The following is a 20,594-nucleotide window of genomic DNA, read 5'->3' on the forward strand; positions in this document are numbered from 1 at the left end:
GGAAGTCATACTGAGCCAAATCCAGTGAGTATGGCAGAAGCGGAATAGGCTCAAACTTTAGCTTGCAGAGAGCCTCTGTAGTGGCATGTGATGTGTGAGGCTACGCATTGTCATGTTGCATGATTATTTTTCTTAATAATTGTAATAAGCATGATGGTCTTTCAAATGCGACATACTACTCGTCATCTGATTTGTCTTAACGTCTCAATGTACCATTCAGAGTTCACAATTGTCCCATGTTCCAGATACTCAGTCACATACATAAATGTGTTTGGCGCCCCAAAACATCATCAAAAGGAGTTCTTTGCTGAGGCTTGAGTTTGAATTTTTTGGGTTTTGGCGATTTGTAATATCTGTATTCCATGCTTTGCCTTTATTCTTCCAAGACATATTGATGTACCCAACTCTCATCTGTCACAATATTGAAAAGGAAATCGTTTCTTTCAGTATGATAGCGCAGTAAAAGTTCTTCGCAACATGTGGCATACATGTTGCGAAGCAACACAAGCAGTGTCATGCCGACACTGCTTGTGTTCATCTGTCAGTTTGTGCAGTACCCATCGTGCAAAGATTTCACGGTAACCCAGCTGTTCGATAATATGCCCTACTTGTTCTTTAGATATGCCTAACTAAATAGCGATACATTGCTGGGTGATTTGCCAGTCACTTTAAATCAAATCGTTCACCTCCTTTTGATGTTTCTCGTCAGTCACAGAAACTGGTCATCCACTGCGAGGTGGATCCTCAATTGTCACTTTACCAGCTTCACATTCATGAAATTTCAATGCCCACCTATTCACAGTACTCCTGTCAAGTTTGACTACTGTAAACTGCTTTTAAACCGTGAAAAATATTCGTAGGATTCACATTTACTGCTGTTAAAAATTTGACCACTCCGTGCTGTTTTAACCGTGTTGACATATTGACCATACTCGACTCCTTTTTAACTGCTACTGAAAACAAACTGGTAAATGGATTTCAACACATCATTGCAAGTTTTTAGATGGGGATTTTAGCTATCATGTGCTGCCATGCCCAACTCAAGAGTACCTTTTGTCTCCGTGTAGCACACTAGTGTGCAAAATTTATCAGCCGAGCCTTGTATTTATAAAGTGAGTTTTCAGTCATCTGTTTTATAGAAATCTAACCCTCATTTCAATATGCTAATCTTTGAAACTGTAACAGTTACTATACCTTGTAATTGCCCTTCATTGTAAGCAGTCAATAAATTTTCCTGATCAGAGATACCCCTCTGTGATTTATTTGTTTCCCTCCCATTTTCTTACCCTTTGTTAAGGAAACAGCAGTTCTTCCGTGAATTAATGTCAGGATAGTTCAGTCAGCTGCTATAGAATCATGCTGGCACTTTTTTGTACCTAGCACATCACCAATATCAGTATTGGAACTTTGTGGGATGGTGATCCTGTGTCCCTGTATAACATCCAAGGATTGTTTCTTATGTGGAGGTGCACAAAGGCAAATATAGATTTGCTGTTCCTGTTTTTAGTCTTATTTATCTATTACAATTGTTTGTAAGAGCATGTACCTAAAACAATTTTTGCAATTCAAATTATAATTCAAGAAATCAATTTTCATTTATTAGACTGATGGTTTAAAGTTGTAAACTTTGTAAAGGACATTCTCATTTTTAGATGATTTGTTAGAAATGCTCATACTAAAACATTTTTTAAAATAAATTTTAACAATTTATCTTATGTGTAAATTATTAAAAAAAACTTTGTCTAATTTTGTTTACAGACTATTTTTATTATTTGTTGTATTATTGTCGTTTACTATTATTTACTATTGTCATTATATTGATTTGGCTTGTTTTACTTATGTTTTTAAACCAATAAATTGTAATTATATAAACATTTTAAATTGTTCATCTCTCAATATCCTGATTGAGCTGTGAACACGCGACTACTTTTATTTTGTTGACTTTGCATATATATGACGTACTTACTGTACAGTTAGATGAAAACACAAAAAATTAAAAAAGCATTATTGTAGGTTTTCCTTCATTACATTTGTGTTAAATTGTTTAAACATTTTTATGAAGTAATGACTTCTGCAGAAGCCATTTTTTTTTAGAGAGATGTAGTTTTCAGTAAACTTACTATCAGTTAGAAAAATGTGTTAGCATAACTATATTTGATGCCACAATCATGTCTGGGTATGATAGAATTTATTACATACCTAAATGCTACTGCTACTTTCAGAATAAAATAGACACATTGTTTCATCATATAACTGGACTTCATGAAGAATTATAAAATGGTTTTGCTATCAGATTCTACAAAACGCTTAGAACTACTGATATGCGTGTTAAAAGTGATCTGTTGTGTGAATTTGTTTTAATTTCATGTTATAAAAATAAAAACTTGTTAAACTTATCTTCTTTTTATTAATTTTCACTTTCAAAATGAAATGAATTCAAATTAGACCATAATTTTGAAAATTTGCATATAATGAAATATATCTGATTCCTGACTTTTTTTCTCTGAAGCTCTTCCATATGTAGTCTTGATGGTTCCTGTTCCAGATCCACACTCTCCAGCTATATTTTTATGTCTACCATTAGTTACCATATTCCAATATACCCGCATTATTATTTTTTTTTTTACCTAACCCTTTCCATTCTCTTATAACATTTTTATCTGTTTATACAGTGCATTCAGAAAGTTACTGTGAAGTAGAATTATGTGGTGCATTTTGTTCTTTCAGCATTAGATTGGTTGCCCTATGGGTTCGTTGGGTGTTGCTCAGTAATAAGACATCAGTTGAGTTGCGATTAAACGTGCTTCGTTTTGTTTTGTTTATTGAGGTCAATAGTTGTGAGAAGCATAATGTTTCGGAAGAGGAATGCATTTTTCGTGTTGAATACATCTTTCATGAAGGTGACAAGTATACTGATTTAGTGAAGCATAAGTTTTCTGAAAAGTTTTAGAATACTCCTGTTCCTCACTGAAATGCAGTTCAAAATCTTATCGAAAAATTTCAGGCAACAGATTGTGTTGAAAATGCTGATCGAAGTGGAAGATCACCTAAAGTAAACAAACAGAATGCTGCTTGATATTTTGAATGCTATGGCTGAAAGTGTATCAAAGTCAATGCATAAATTAACAGAATAGCAAGATATTGAACTTGCTACCATACATAAAGCTGTAAGAAAAGAACTGAAACTTTACCCCTACAAAGTAATGTGTGTTTAAGAACTGAAACTTACAGATCATGCCAAAAAATTAAATGATTGTCAGTGGTTTAAATGTTTTATTGGCAAAAATTCCATATTCTCGACATCGTTTTTTACAGATTAAGCATGGTTTCATCTGGAAGGGTATATTAATTCACAAAATTCAAGACTGTAGTCAACAACTATCCCCCACGAGTTGAAGCAAAATTGGAGTCTGGGTCGGTATCAGTAGAATGTGCATCGTGGGTCCAATTATTTTTGAAAATACAGTTAATAGTGATTGTTAATTGAGCTGTTTTAACAAACTTCATTAGTCAGTTAACAGAAGTAGAAATCAATCAGTGGGTTCCAATAAGATGGTGCCACACCTAACAGGTCAATGATTTTTGTGTACAAATCATTTTGAGGTGTTTGGGGCCTGGATGATCAATCAGCCAACCCGACATTCATTGGAATGTCTCTTATGTTTGCTGTTAAACACTTTAACCAACTGATGTATTGAAATCAGTTGGTTAAAGTGTTTGAAAACAAATTAAAAAGTGGCAGTGTTGTACTGTTGTTGGAGGAGGTCATTTTCAAAAACGTTTTTAAACTATTCCATTTATTCTTTTAGTTTTCAGTTATAGTCATAGATTTAGTTTTAGTTTTGGTTTTTAGTTTCTATAAAATAGTGAAATAAAAATACAGAGTAATAATTAAGAAAGTTTTATTTTTACTCTTCCATAGTTCCAGTGCACAGCAACTTTCCGAAGGCACTGTATGAGTATATGCAGTTTATCTCTTTCTGGTTACCGGGGCTCTTAACTCCAATGCATAATCTTAACTATATTCTTATGTAATTTATTTTTATGTAATAACCTTACTCTTGCTTTCATATTATCATTTGCTCTCAAACTTTTACTCAGCTCAAATTACTCAAAATTTTTTGAACTCTTTAACTCATCTCTCCTTTGCCTTTCTATTGCAGTTTGCTTAATTATGAAATACTGGCGTTGTATCATTCCATTTCTTGCTTCACATTCCCTGATTTAACTCTTGTATTTATCCTCACATTCGAAATTTCAATCCTGAGTGTAGATATTTTTCTCATATTTCCCTTAACACATCACACAGTTCTAAGACATTGTCTACCTGGAAATCCAATTGTTGGTACATTACTTTGGAATGTTGTTTTTTAGGAATTACCATATGTATGAAGAAGAGTAGTGGATTTAAAAATACCAAATAGTGTCTTCAATGGAGTGGTTTCCAAGGGAAATACTATGATCTTATAGCAGGATTTCACGATCAGTTTTCCACTGCAGCTGTTGGCACTTAGTAAAGGAGGATCTCCTTATCATAGAAGATGATCAGCTGTTCTACTAGTGAATAAGTACTTTATAACCAAATTATGCCAATATATTCTGAGAAAAAGTACTGGAGATGTGAAAATGCTATTTTGATCCTGGATGTTCTAGACTCTTGTCGTATATATATCAATATAACTCGATAAGTATCAGGGAAATCCTGAAATTTATTATTTCATGATGGATTGGTGGCCCATGTTGTAGTTAGCAAACACATAGTTAGAGTATCTACCATGATACATTATGTATATGTTTCAGTATGATTAAATTAAAATTCATTAAATATTATTTTTGTTTTTTAGAAAGGCAACAAAGTTAAGTCAGAAGGATGAATTAAAGATAACCGAGCGTAAGTACTTCAAACCAGCTGTTGAGCCAAACATGTTGACTTGGTCAGATAAGGAACAAATAAGGTTTCTCTATAATCAGAGTCCAGATGAATGGAACATTGACAGACTGGCTGAAAGCTTTCCTGCTACACCAGAAATAATAAAGGTGTGTTGTGTGTTTGTGTTCATTTTATCATGCATTCATTATAAACACATTGTAGCACTTTCTGTAATTGCAGATTGCATGATTTTAAAAACCAAGGCTATTACAAAAATTAGTGACCAGGATCTTCCCATCAATGATTCTCATCATTGATTATTCATAAATTTTTTTACAAGGCGTGTTTTTAAAGTAAGTTCTGTTTTGAATTTGCCACCTATAAAAGCAATAAAATAGATGGTGCTTGCATAGCTCAGTTATTTCATATTAACAACAATAGTTAAGTCATTTTGCTGTCTGTAGTTTATATTCATCCATTTATAACAAATGCTACAATTTGTGATCCTACCAGTGTAAATTGTGAAGAGTGATCCAATTTTTTTTATGAAAAAAATTCTGTGGCTGAAGTTCACAGGAAGATTTGTGACTGTTTACATGCTAAAGTAAGACAGTGGTGCCTTTCATAAGACTGGTTGCTACCAGTCGGTAATGACAAATGATTTGATAGAAAAAGTTAAAAAAATTCAAGAAAACTGGTGTTTCACCATATCACAATTGCCTTTAATGTTTCACGCTCTTCGATTTATAAAGTTTTGATTAAAAAATTGGGCTATAAAAAATTATATGCCAGAAGGGTGCCAAAGATGTTAACCACACACAAGAAAAAACCATCTTGCTGCTGTGCATGAATTTTTTAGCAATTATGAAAATGAAGTTGTTTAATCACATTATTATGAGATGAAACCTGGATTTCTTATTTGAATGTACAGACAAAGCTGCAGTCAGTGCAATGGCAACTAGACTGAACAAGTTCAAATAAGAACATTTGGTAAAGAAGCTTATGGCTACTTTTTTTCTTTTGAGAAACTTTCTCCAAAAAAAGGTAGATACACGTAGTTTCCTAAAAAAAAGGATCTCTTGCTTGTCAAATTTAATGGTCATGGAAATTACTGTGAATGCCAGTGTGTATTGCAAAATATTAAAAATCTTGAAGAGCTATTAAAAGCAAACTGTGTAGGATGCTATCACATGGGATTTTGTTTTTGCTAGACAATCCACAAGCACACACAGGAAATCAGACAATGAGGCAATTGGAAAATCATCAAATATCTACCTTATAACTCTGATTTAGCTTCGAGTGATTTTATTTTCTTTTCTTCATCTTAAACAGTAGCTGGCATTACAAAGGTTTGACAAATGGTAAAATGGTGTTACTGTGTGTGTTTTAAGCCATTGGCATTGGAATTTTCTAAATAAGGGGTGAAGAAGCTAGTGAAACACTATGAAAAATGTGATGAAGTTGAAGGCAGCTAAGTAGAAAGTAGTAAATAAATGTTTTTTTGCATAAGTAATAGAGTTTGTTCATATTTTTTAATCTCAGGAATGGTCGGCCTAAGTCTGTACAAGACTACATCTCATTTAGATGCCATACACATCATTTTCATCCTCGTCTTATTGGGCTGTGGGGAGGAGTTGCTTATTGCTAGTTGAACAGGTTGCAATGTACACATTAGGAAAATGAAGTGTTTATTGTATATATATATGACGTGTTCTTTATGGCCCGAAGGATAAGTTGAGGTTATTCGAGCAGAAGCGCGTGCACTTTCACAACGTTTTCATTGTGAACAGCTGTTGATGACCTCGCACTTTGTTCGTCATCATCCAATGACTGATTCTCTACCGTCTTTAAACCACTTCCACCACGTGCATGTTGTAGTACAAGATGTGGCTTCATCAACGAATGCTTGCTGTATCATAGAATAAGTTTCAATGAAAGATTTTTGAAGTTAGAACACAGAATTTTATCGCGCTTCTCTGTTTCATGTTGTGAGCTCGCACAAGGTCACATGAACACAATGTTCACAACCGAATATAACTTGAGACTGGAGTGACAAAACATAATGAAATTTTATACACACACTCGTCAAGACATAGTTCCTTGGTTGTCCGAGAGATGGCGCTACTTGTATCAACTACAGAAATTTAGTTCGGGAACTTTTCAGACTTACTGTGTATGTTATCCTGTAAATAAGAAAAAAAATACAGTATGTACAAAATTTATTGTACAAAGAACAAATATATGGTAATGATAAAAAAATTAACATACTTATATGAAATTAAAAAAATTATCCAGAAACAGTACTGTACAAAGAATGATAAATCAGCTTTAGAACAGTTTGAAGATAAATTACAAAATTTTAGAAGTTTATAAAATTAGTGATGAATGAAGTGAATTAATGAATTAAAATGCAACATTTTTCCTATCAAAATACAGTACAGTAACATTAATAAATTTAAAAACTACTACCTTCGCCTATTATTTTTAAAAATAGCCCATTACACAATTCTGTTTCATTTTTTATACTCGATTTTTCAGCACTCAGTCTCTTGAGATGTTTCATCAACAGAAGTTCAGCTGGTGAAGTGTCATTTTGTTTAATATGACATCAGACTTTCCAATGCCGATGTAGCTTCTGTATGGTTCTCCATATTTTCAGGCTCCTCTTCATCATCATCTGTGGTTAATTCATTATGTTTTAGAGACTGTTCAACAATTTTGACATCAGTTAAAGTAGCTTCTCCATTGTCAACTCTGTCAATGTTAATCCATTCTGTTACATCTTCTTGCAAGTTTTCACATCCTTCAATTGCTTTTTAAGGTTACAAGTGAATCGTCTTATACTGCCTTCTCTCAGTGTCTCTTGATTCATCTTCAGCATCACTAGTAGGCATGTTGGGCTAAATCTTCTTCCATGAATTTTTAAGGATTTTCTCATTCACTTCTTCCCATACTGATGCATACATATGTATGACACTCTTGATGTTAATGCCTTTTAAAATTGTTATGATATCGGGATTCTCTTTGTCATTGTCATCAATTTCTTTGATGATTTTCCTTAATAAAGCTTTCCTGTATGTACATTAAAATGACTCGATTGAGCTCTGGTCCATTGGCTGGATGAAATTCCGTCATGACATTTGGCAGTAAAAATTTGGCAAATATGCCCCCACTTCTTAACTCTACGGCATCCGTATGAATAGGGATGCCGTAATATTTTGGCACAAAAATCTTCAATTTTAACTGTTTTTTTTTCCACTCAGACACAATCGAAATCCCTACTCCATAATCATTAGCAATAATTTTTAAAGTCTCACCTGTATCAATCCAATAAATAGTCTCTAGCTGCTTCTGCATAGTGACCACTACTTTGTTCCATTTGGACAACATTTTTTAAATTAAAATCACAAAAGCCAAAAGAAAATTACTGTATAATGCAATCAAATACTGTACGTATGATGTAACAGTATGATCCATAAACTATTCCTCTCACCCCACCCAGTTGCACTTTCATTCTGGTTTAACATACTGCACATGGGCTTTGCCAATCTTGCTATGGCGGTTTGACACCGAACTCTTGCATACAAAATTACTGTATCACTGACAGTTCGGTACAGTAGACGTATACATGATTTTAAATAATTACATACAACTTACGTATGTCATCCATTTAATTAACTTGCAAAACTCTACACACAGTATTCGTGTGATACATCTTTTTTTTTATCATTCAAAATTCAAAGCCATAGGGTAAGTCGGGGTACAGAGGATCCCTCTAAGCAATTTTCACATGTATCTTGTTTTAATCAATTTTAAAAAATTGCAAAAAATAGTATTTTAATACTTGTACTTTGTATTATTGTATCAATTGATTGGAAAGCTATAATCAATAACATTTTTTTGGAAAAAATAATGAAAATCTACGTAATGCAACATGCTGCCCCATGCTTTGGGGTACATAGGACTGCCTGGTCCCATGTGCTTCAGACTGTAAAGTAAATAGATTACACATAATTTTTTTTAATGTTAAATGTTTTCATTTAATTATACTTATATAAACCACTTTATTATATTATTTATTTTTATTATTACATTTATTACTAAATTTATATTGTTCCATACTATTTATTTATTATTTTTCTTCTTACAAATGTCACATATGATACTGCCATCTACCCCTGCACATGCATCATGTGCCCGGTTTTTGCAAGTTTTGCACATTATCCATCCGTCTGGTTTCAAACATAAATAACCTGGTTGTTTATGCCAAATAAAAAAAACAAAGACCAAATTTTAAATCAAAAATATTTAAAAAGGAACTTAATAAAATAAATTCTAAATTTCAAAATAAATAATAAATACCCAAGAAAGGGCTTTCCCCCTCCTGACAATAAATGCAAAGATAATTATCCTGATCATCATCACTTGAATCTTCAACTTGAAATACTTTTTACTGCAGCTCATCTTAAAATTAGGCTTTCCTGCAAGTGCAGTAGTAGGCCTGTCTTCTTTCCCTTCATTTTGCTCTGCTTTATTTTTCATTAATTTCTTGGCTTCTATTACAAGTTTATTAACCCCCTTTTTCAATTTTTTAGTCTCTTCAGATGACTTTTATTAGCGGGTTCAGTTTTGTTTCCTGCTGCAAGCCTACCTGTAGTCTTAGACCCTTCTGTAGCTGAATTTCTTAGACTCTTCTGTAGCTTCTTAGCTTCTTCTCTTAACTTTTTAGTTTGTTCATCTGCATCTTTTTAGTAGCTATTTCTTTAAATCATTTTAAATAGTGTGCCAGGAGTAGTTTTGCTTGTTAGGCTTTTCCTCTCTTCCTTTTTACATTTTTTTTACAGTTATCATTTACAGGAGTTGGCAAAATGTCAGTTAAAATTTAAAAAAAATAACTTAGGTGATCCACTAACATTCACTTTGCTTGTTGACGGTTGATTTACAACTGTGTGGATTGATGTTATTTTATTTTCTGTGTTTTGAATTTTGAATGATTATTGTTTTGAATGTGTTTTGGTGATTGATTTTCTGCTGATTAAAATGATGATGGAAAAATTGTTCTGAATTGATGTACTTGTAGATGTTTGATTCACAATGTGGCTTACTTTAAATTCAGTTACTGTTGATGGAATAAAATCTTCTTTGCTAAAAACATCTCTATCATAAGGCATTATTCTGATTCTTTTGAATCCTTTAACTGTTTTCTCTACGGTTGTAATATTGAGGTAGGCTTTACAAAATATCTCTGATACTTCATTAATTGTTATTCACTGGCCTGGGTGATTTGTCATCCAGTTATCACAATGTCTTGCAAATTGTGCTTTTAGTGGACTAAAATACACCACGTCAAGTGGTTGTAGTTTATGACTACTGTGCGGTAGAAATGACAGTAAAATAACATTTTTTTCTGGCTAATTCTATTTCTTTCAAAGTATGATGAGTAGCACAGTTAATCAAGTATTAGCAGAACTTTTTTTCAGATGTTGGTTTGACTGATTCGATAAAATGTTCAAGATATTTTATGAAATAGTCACTGTCCATCCAGCCTGAGCCATTCGTGTAGCCGAATGCTCTAGGCGGGCAGCCGTTTAAGAAATTGGGAGACATTCTTTGTCGTGGAAATAATAAAAATAGTGGAATATTGTGCCCTGAAGCTGAAAAACTGAACATCGCACTAACTGTACTTCCTATTTTGTCACTTACAACCCGGCCAACTTGTTTTGGACCCTTTTGTGCAGTAATCTTCCTAGGAGTTGGCACAGTTGAAAGGCTGGTTTCATCTGCATTGTAAATTTGCACAGGTTTTAAAGAATCCTTATCAATTGTAATTTTTAGAATGTCAAATTCACTTGTCGTTTATTAAATCCACCAGCTCTGGCAATACTCATAGTTTCAGGGGTTCTAAATACTAAAGAAAGGTTTTGTTTCTTGAATAATGCAAGCCAGTCAGTTGTAACCAGTAATTTTATTAGCATGACTGAAATTATGTTTTAATTCCAATTTTTAAGCAAGTTAATATGCAATTTTTCTAAATCCATAACTGTAAGTCCGTAAAATTGAACTTCCATATCAAGAATATATTTTACCAGAAGTTGTTCTTGAACTGCGGATAAAACAGCTTAAAATTATCATTTCTAGGGCCCGAGACAATGTTGCATTTTACCCTTCTCAGAAGACATGAGTTTGGTATACTAAATGAAAGAGAAGCTTTTCGTATACTAATACCTTTCTTTACAGTATGAAAAGCACAGGATACTTGCTCCTCTGTTCAGGTTGGCCATGAAGTTTTCTTCTTATAAGTTCGTACCATCTGCGAGGACAAACAAAAAGAATCTTTACAGGTTGTTTCTCCTAAATATTTATATTCATGCTAATTTTATTAATTTGTAATCTATTACTTTTAAATAATAAATAATAATAGCATGTCTTATAAGTAAGATAATAACAAAACTTTTATTGAATATTTTATAAAATTCATTATTACGTCAATAAAGAAATTAATTTCATTAGTAAACACAACTTGTGTAATTAATTTTAAAATGTATTTAAATATTCTCATTGTTATAAATTGATAAGTAATGTTGATTCAGTTAATGATTTAAAATCACATAGTTGGGGCACATAGGGCCAGTGGACCTACGTGCCCTTAGCATGGCTGGACCTGATTGCCCCAAGCCGCCATGTTCTAAACCAAACATTTTCCTGTGTCCCTGTATTCAATATGTTCTACAACCTGTGGAGTTATTTGCAGAATATTCCAAAGTTAAATACATTACTTTTAAACAATATAAATGAAGTTATCAAGATAAATTTTTTAACACTTACCTTTAAATCATGAATGAATTTTCTAAAAATAACTGGAATAAAGCAGCAAACAGTGTCCACACTCAGTACTTACAAACAACTGGTCTTTCTTCATGCAGTGATGCATTTCCTGGTAGCACCCTGTACAAGTAAAAATCTCAGTTGGACCTCTCTGGCTTGTCAGGCTTGGGAAGTCAGGTCCTTTTTGCCCTGACTTCCCTTACCTGTACCTGATCATTTATTTTTTAACCTGAACCTGTTTTGGATAACTGGACCTTTGAATAAAGGATTCCAGATAAATGCCTCCCTAATATATAACCATTAACAAATAAACAAGAAGGTTGCCAAATAAAGGGAGGGATGTTGACTAAAGGCTATATAAAGATTAACAAAAATTTAAAAGTAACCAGTGAATAAGTTTTAACAATGGAGTGATTGCAAAATGTATCAACAAGTGATAAAAGAATGAAGCTAAGAAAGATAAGCAATACTTAAGATAGAAACTATTTTAAGGACTTAAGCACTTCAATTTTTTTAATTTATAATTAACTGTGCATATTTGTGACACTGCTCTGTTCAAGATTTTACTTAATTCATCCAGGAAATACTGGAACAGTTCCTACTTTTATACATATATAAGTATACCAAACTATTCCTGAACTGATCAGTGTATATTGATTAAAAAAAGACTGTTCCAAAAAAAAAAAATCTCATTAAGATTTAGATCTAGATAGCCATTTTCATTGTTACAACAGTTATCAGTAAACACTGAGGAAAAAGAACAAAAAAAAATGTTAAAAAAAAACTAAAAAAAACAAAGACTAGTATAAACAACATTAATTGACAAGTAAACAGTACATATGAAACACTATAAAACAAGAATTTTAGGCAGGATTTAGAATTTAAAAAAAATAACTACCATTTTAGACAATTACTATTGAAAGAATAAATTTAATTTTAAAATATTTAAACCATTTTAAAATCCCAATTCAGACTACCAACCTGATTTGGTGCATAACTCTTTTATAATTTAAGTATATAAACCTTATCTCAGTATGAACCTTAAACCAATCAAAGAGAGATCTCTGCCCATGAACAAATATAAAATGCAAACTGGCTGTTGGATATTGATTCCAATCGTACAACAATTAAGTTTCTGCTTTATTATTGATAATTAAATTTTGCAACTATATAATTCTTGTTTATTTCTTAAGAACCATTATTTCTAATAAAGTAATATTTGGACCAATTTCTGCTCACAAGAAATGGTGGTTTTAATAACATAATAACAATAATTAGTTAGGAAATTTATCAGTAGTGAAGAAGAGACTTTATTGTTAAACAATGATACATACCCAATATCCAGAAGCCCATTTGAATTTTTAATTTTGTTGAAATCCTTTTGTGAACGTTTGCAATAATGAGAACGCTATTTAAAATAAAATTTATTCATGTGCAGAGATTTTCTTTGATTTGTTTAAGATTCATGCTGTCTTTATCTTCTTAACCTTTATAACAAAGGCGTGTACTGAATTGTGGTAGGCAGTATGAATTAGTTTTCAAACGGTTTAGGGTTTTCAAACTAAATTTACTCTTTTAATTAGGATTGCCTGGGATAACATGAGTTACTTTTACATTTATATTAAAATCCTGGCTAAATTATTTATTTTATGATTTCATAAAAGTTGCCTAGTTATCAGCTATTATTGTTACTGTTCGTTTTTTTCACTTACTTTTTTAATGTCTATGAATGACTATGCAATTTATTGTAATTAATCTGTTATAAACAACAAAAAGTAGTCTGTTGTGTTTCTGGATATTTAAAAAAATTTTTGTGTATAGTGTTTAGTTTCATATAGTCTTTCTTCGTAAATGGGAAAATTGTCTTCAGTGTTGGATTTTTCTTTTTAGAAAATAATAAAATCATCTTGGAGACCAGAGTCAAGTGATCGTTTGAGGAAACACGATGAAAATGTTATTCGTAATTGGAATGATTTCAATGAAGGAAATCTAAGTATTAGTTGTCCTTTATTAAAGGAACATTTAAAAAAATTCTCTGGAAGATCACTACCTCTCACTTCTGGTATGTATTAGTTTGTAAAGTTAAGTATATTCAGTACATCCCTTTTGTTATTATTAATGATTTATTTTAATATATGTTAACATAGAGTAACTGGACAGTTAGGTGACAGCTATATGGTCAGAAATAGTGTCTGTATGAATGACTCTGTTAGGCTGTGTTAGTAAATGGTCAGGACCTGAATATAACATAGTAAAAATAATCGTAGAATAAAAGTTGTTGATTATTATTTTGGCATATTTACTTAAGTGAAAAACATCTACCAAAAGTAATTTTAGAAATTTTTTAACCTACATTTTTTTTTTTTAATTTTGAACCTTTCACAGTTCCTATTGACTATCAGCCCAGCTGTCCTGCTGCACAGAAATTGCTGTGTAGAAGTCTGCTTTTGACAAGAGACTAATCATGGTTTTAGATTCCTCTTAGCTATCTTAATTAGCTAGCTTAATGGTGTTAAAACAGTGAAATTTTTTCTTGATGCTTATTTTTAGGAACAGATAAAATTTGATGTAGGCCAAGTCCAAGAGTGGTTGGGATGCCATGTTTTTTCTGCCCCAAAACTGCTGTTGTTAAACATACTGTGAGCGAGAGTTACATTTCAGTTTTTTCATGTTTTTATTGTAGCAAAATCACAGTTGAAGAAGAAATTGATGTGCTTGATACTGACAAAAATTCTTTGTGCACTAATAACTTTGTCAGAAAAAACAATTTATGTCCCAAAAAATTTATAATTTTATGTAAATTAATTTGTGTGATTTTAATATCTTGATTGATCTTATAGATACGTCTTTATTGGAGTACAGTACAATGGTGGTTTACTCTTACTCTTCCAAGAGATGGATGGCTCTAAGGATGTTGGATATCTTCCCTAACAATTTTTTATTTGATTTCCTTCTTGTGAATTTTGGCAGACAGTGGGAACTTTCTCCTGGCAAATAAGATATCACTGAATTATGATTTTGCTGTCAAATAGAGTAGCATCTGAATCTCAGTCAGCATCCTCTTTATGATATTATTTACAGGAGGTTTTACTGCTAATGTTTTTCTAATATTAACTACCTAATATTTTCACTGTTACTCTAAATTTCCACATGGACTCTCGCCATTTAATTTTTACTTTGCATGACTACATTATTAATTACCTGAAGTTTTGTAAACTTTTTTGCTAGGTTACTTCTCATATAATGTTTTACTCTGATAAGTCTAAGCAAAGGTGATTCTCTATTTGGTGTTCCTTAATTATTAATTACACAGTTTACGTGTTTGGTTTTTTGGTTGATTTTTCCTTGGAACCAGATTTACTTTGAATGTGAACAGAGCCCCAAGGAAAAATGAGGCAGAATTCACCATTGTACTTCTTCCACCATCTTTGTGCATTTAATTCTGACTACCACTTTTGACTTCTCCATATGACACATTCATTTGGTCTGTAGCATAGGCCGTCCCATGATGTTATCTAGGGTTAGGATGCCAAAATCTCTCAGGCATAATTCCTTGAGCTGCAAGAATTTATCACTCTCAAACATTGTTTGTTCTGTAGTGTCCTCTCTTCTGCAATAGTCACACTTTGTGGGTCTCAGTGCCCATGCTCACAGATATGCTTGAAAGCAAACATGATGGTTGGAATTAGGGTAATGTAATGGAACTAGGATAAAGTAACCATGATTGGTCAGTTCTCTGTGCTTGCAATCCAGCCTTCTCTGAAGTTCCAGGATCAGTGTGTAGGTCCATCTACCCTACATCAATTCATCCCATTTCTCCTAACCTCTCAGACAAGTGATGCTTCCACATCTGCCTTACTTGCCCCTGGAACATCATCTCCTTCTTTCAAATGAAAAGGTCCAGGTGTGCAAGTTTGGCCACTACACCGACAGCACTGCCTGAGATGGTCTTAAAGCAGCAGCATACCCAAAGGGAGACTGCTCTGTGCTCTCCCCCTTTCTAGTGTGACAGATTAGATTGGTGCTCCATATAACACTTTTGAGCACCATTTGTGACAAGACCACCATCTGCTTTGATATGCAGAGAGCTCCGATGTTGTTCATTACCCAACCAATGGCAGCTGCCATTTATTCGGTCTCAGGAATGTAGTGTATCCTGAGGTACTTCGCTGCAGGAGAAGAGTGAACATCCATGGCATGGACTAACCCTGAACAAAATTAGGTCAGCTTCTGCCTACTTGAGACAAAAACCACTTTTGTCTTGTTGGACAAAATCTGAAGCCCTATCCCTTGCAGGTTTGAGATGATCATATATATTGTCTCGTTCCTAGGATCCATCACTATCCATTCCAACTCATGTTTAGTCTACGTTACCAAAGGAGTGTGTTTATTATTGACCAGTGGCCTTTCATTACATCAGTTGGATTCTCATGATCTGTGTAGAGTGAATAAGTTTCCACTTTTTGGTATATTTACCCAATAATTAGGAACATTTATGTATCTCTTCCTACGCAACCACAGTCCCATATGTAAGATTTTGTACTAGGTTCATAGTTGCTTGGATTCCAAGCAATGAAAGAGCTGATCTAGTCACCGAGGAGACTTGTACTCAACTGACTTTTATAACATGAATTATTTATTCTAATTTTGGATGTTTAATGAACTATTGCATTGCTTAAAGAATTTTCCCAGAATAAGTGGTTGACAATAAGCTGCATCATTTGTATTCAATGCTTATCAGACTGACACATAAATCCTCATTTCTTCTTAAGATGCTCCAGTATGCCCTTGGATAACTGCATTTAAGAAAGTTTCATATACTAAAAATGTTTAAATCTATATAGCATGAACTCTGTACATAAAGTCCCTAAGTTCATTCAATGAAATTGTCAAAAACCTTGTCTTTTAATCAACCTAATATCTCTTTTATTTTTTCGCTATAATAAATAGCTAATTTGCATTTTTAATCTGCAATCTACATTCTTTTTTAACAAATGTATTTTTACGTCAACAATCTACATTTTTTAAATGTAACAAAAAAAACAACAATGTTTTTAAACAAGATTACTGATGTGCTGAAAAGTGATGATGAAATGCATATATTTAGGTTTAGAGATACAAAACTAGGTTTGATATAATAGCATCCTAGAAATTGAATTTTGTGAACTAAGGTAAAATGCCAGTGGTCTAAACCAAATTTAATATACTGAAGTTAAACAATAAAGGGTATTTTACATTTAATACGAGCATATTCATAAAGTAAGGGCCGTTTGGTCATTAAAAAAATTAACTCATGAGAAAAGGTTTTTACTTAGTTTTAGTTTACTAAATATCTACTTCACTTTTCCACATAATCGGCATTCAATTCTAAGCACTTTTCATAACGCTGCACCAGTTTTGTTAACCCCTCTGCATAGAAGTTCATCGCTTGGGAATTGAACCAGTTGATAATGGCAGTCTTGAGTTCCTCGCCATTTTCAAACTGTTGTCCACCAAGCCACTTTTCCAAATGCAAAAAGAAGAAATGCAAGAATGGAAGTAGTCGTCAGTTGTAAGGTTGGGACTACATGGAGGGTGGTCAAAAAGTTCCCAATGAAAATTTTGAATCTTCTTCTTGGTTAAGGCAGTAGTGTGAGGATGTATGTTGTGAAGGAGGATTATGCCAGACAACAGTATCCCACGTCGTCAACTTTGGATCACACATCTAAGTTTGGTGAGCATTCAGCAGTAAACATCAGCTGTAATTTTTGATCCACGTTTTGTAAAATCAATGAAAATGACACCCTTTTTGTCCCAAAGAAAGGTAGCCAACATTTTTTGACTAGTATGGAGATTGCTTAAACTCTCAGTTTTGGGGAACTTGAATGGTACCACTGCTTTGACTGTTGTTTCTATTTTGGGTTCGTGTAGGATATCCATGTCTCATTGCTCGTAACAATGTGGAAAAACAAATCATCTCCATCTTGTTGATAGCAGTCCAAAAACACTTGTTCACTGCACATTTTTTGTTCTTGTGTTGGTCAAAGAGCATTTTCAGTACCAACCTTTTCTGTGACAATTGTGTCGGTAGAGGTGCACCCAACATGTGGAAATTCATCAGCCAGAGCACTAATCATCAATCGCCAATCGCATCACAGTTTTTGGTTCACTTGTTCTATGATTTTATTAGTGAATACTGAGCCTGTCAGACCGCTCTTTGTCTTGCACATTTGTGTGATCATTTTTAAAGTAACTATTATTACTATAGGTCCATACACTTGGCACAACACCCGATAAATTTCAGCAGCTGAAGATCCTTTTGCACACAAAAATCTAATCACAGCACGCACTTCACAACTGGTGGAGGAAAAGATTGTCGTCGACATTGCAATTTGCATTCACCGGAAGGCAAATGACTACTGTATCAAAACAACTGCAGTGACTTCGTAAATAGCTGATAGATGGCCCTACATGCATGAAACTTTGTTCAGACCTACTAATATTTAAATATAAGCTGACAACCCTTACTTTATGAATATGCCTAGTATTATAAGTACTAGCTAACCACCATTATTTAGTTGTTCTCATTAAATGAAAATTAAATAAATGTCTTTTAATGTGATAAAAGATTGTATTTCATAATAAATCATATTTTTAGAATAATCAGGAAACTGTATTACATACTTATCAACTGTATAATTACTATACTAAGTTACCCTCCACAAATCTTCTATACCCAGGTTTCTCGGCCCACAGTACAATTTCATCATGTTGTGGACAGAGAGTAAGAAAGGTGTGGTAACACTTATACTATTAAAAATTAACACCTTATGAATTTAGTGCTGCTGATAGCAAAAATGAGAATATTTGCATATCCTTGTAGCCTACTTCATTTCACCAGTTTACTCACCTTAAAATGGTGTTGTAAATTTTAGCCTGGAAAACTGTAGTTTAATATATCTACCAACCACTGGAAGCTAGCCAATCTAAGACAACATATTGTGATTATAATATAGATATATTTAAAGAAAAAGACAAAGTAAAAATACACAGAAAATGTACAATCTATAGTGACACTATAAATAATTACAAATTTATTTTCCTTAAAATTTTTAATTACTTTTAAATGTTACTGATTTTCAAATTTTTTCAGGTAATGCTAAATTGTTTGATATTGAGTTGCCAAAACCACAAGGATCAGAGTATGTTAGCATTATTCAAAGCTATAAGTTGAATAACTTAAAAGATTGTAAGGAGGCAAACAAGGAAGTTGGGGATGGTTTAGGAGCTGTCAGAAGCAGTTTCAACAACTATATTGGTTCAAAACAAAGTAGTGTTCCTGCAGTTATAAATACATGTACAAATGATCATTCAGAATTAGATAGCATGAGGTCTCCTCCAGTTAACATGAATAAGGGAACAAATTATACTCTTGATAAGCTACGGGAAAAATTGAAGAAAGACTATTCAAAGACAGACCCAAAATTTGTAAATGTAGCAGATCAACAGTTGTTGAAAGGATACCAGTCATCATCATTACCAGCTGTTTCATTTCAAAAACCTACTGTAGAGACTATGAAAGTCAGTGATTCTACTTTAGGCAGCAGCAATGATACATCTGTGGAAGAAATTGAAAAAAACACTGCCCCTGAACCTGTTGGGAAGAACTTTAAACAGGGATTTGGTAGTAATAACAGTGACTTGCCTGATAGCAATATTCCTCTTAGAATACATATACCTAAAAGTAAATTTAAATTTGGATATTTGTATAAAGTTAATGATTGCTTTTATTCACATGATGGATTTTTCCTTTATAGAGTTCCTGGTATGAACAGTGAAAGTACTTAATTTTGTAGATTATTTTTTTTTCATATTTGTTCAACATGTAATGTAAAACAAATATTACAGTTCTGAATTTATATATTATAACTGCAAATAAAAATTTCGTTTTTAATAATTTTTCTCTTCAGAAACTCAGAATTACTACTTTTTTTTTTTACAGAATTAATATTATTTATGAAATAATTAGATCTTGCATGAATGCCAGGCAAAGACTACAGATGGCCAATAGGAGGGATAATGACAAACACCATTCCTGTTGCTGGAAAAAGCCCAAAAGGAGTAGGCAGGATCTCTGAAGTACAAGTTCTCTAGGACCAAACGGCAAAGGTACTCTGCGATGCCCTCAACGAGAATATCTGGGAGATGTGTACAATATTGTTACCAAATTTGGTTAGCATCTTCCTGTCTTCAACAGGGCTATTGAGTTGCACAGAGGTTCTCTTTCCTCGATGTAGCAAGATGAACTATGAGAAAATAGCTGCTGTTGATATTCCATCACAGAAGAGCTTGTTGTGGCCAGTTGTAATATCAAGCATGGCAAGAACCCTGACTTGGGCATCCCTGAAACGTGGTTGAACTTGTAACTCAGTCCATGGTGTATGGTTGATGCATCACTCTGGAATGGTTTCCAGAATCCTGGAAGTCTGCCTGGCTTGTGCTTCTCAGGAAGGAGGGATGCGAGGGAGCAAACCAGTATCCTTAGGCTGATCTGCTTTTTCAGTTACCTATGAAAGCTTTGTAAGAGGATGCTGGTTAACAGGCTTAACCAAGAGCTGGAGGCAACTGGCAATCTCATGACCAGATCTGGGAGGCCAGATCGGACTCAAGGCGTACGCATTTGGTGCCCGATGGTGACCCTGTTTGATGAAAAAAACACATTTAACATTGTACCATAGGCCACGATATTCTGGGCACTGAAGGAAGTCCTGGTGTTGGTCCACACATGAGTACAATCTAGGGTTAACTCTCCAAAAGGTCGTCGATGATTAGTTCTGCCGAGGCTGAGGTACAGATTAGGATGAGTTGTGGTGTTTCACAGAATTCAGTGTTTGGGCAACACTGTCGAATATCACATATG

The 20,594-nt window shown here is 33.4% G+C and overlaps 1 protein-coding gene across 1 annotated transcript in view; it reads left to right on the forward strand.

The window, feature by feature from the left end:
- LOC142327325 (uncharacterized) overlaps positions 1-19,631 on the forward strand; it is a 28,776-nt gene extending 9,145 nt beyond the window's left edge. Inside the window, exons 3-5 of the mRNA XM_075370259.1 lie at positions 4,845-5,037; positions 13,586-13,757; positions 18,828-19,631. Coding sequence (XP_075226374.1) covers positions 4,845-5,037; positions 13,586-13,757; positions 18,828-19,522 — 1,060 coding nt within the window. The 3' untranslated portion in view covers positions 19,523-19,631. The remainder of the gene's footprint in view (positions 1-4,844; positions 5,038-13,585; positions 13,758-18,827) is intronic.
- The last annotated feature ends 963 nt before the right edge of the window (positions 19,632-20,594 follow it).

This window comes from Lycorma delicatula, chromosome 1, assembly GCF_047948215.1.
Source record: "Lycorma delicatula isolate Av1 chromosome 1, ASM4794821v1, whole genome shotgun sequence".
Taxonomy (NCBI): Eukaryota; Metazoa; Arthropoda; class Insecta; order Hemiptera; family Fulgoridae; genus Lycorma; species Lycorma delicatula.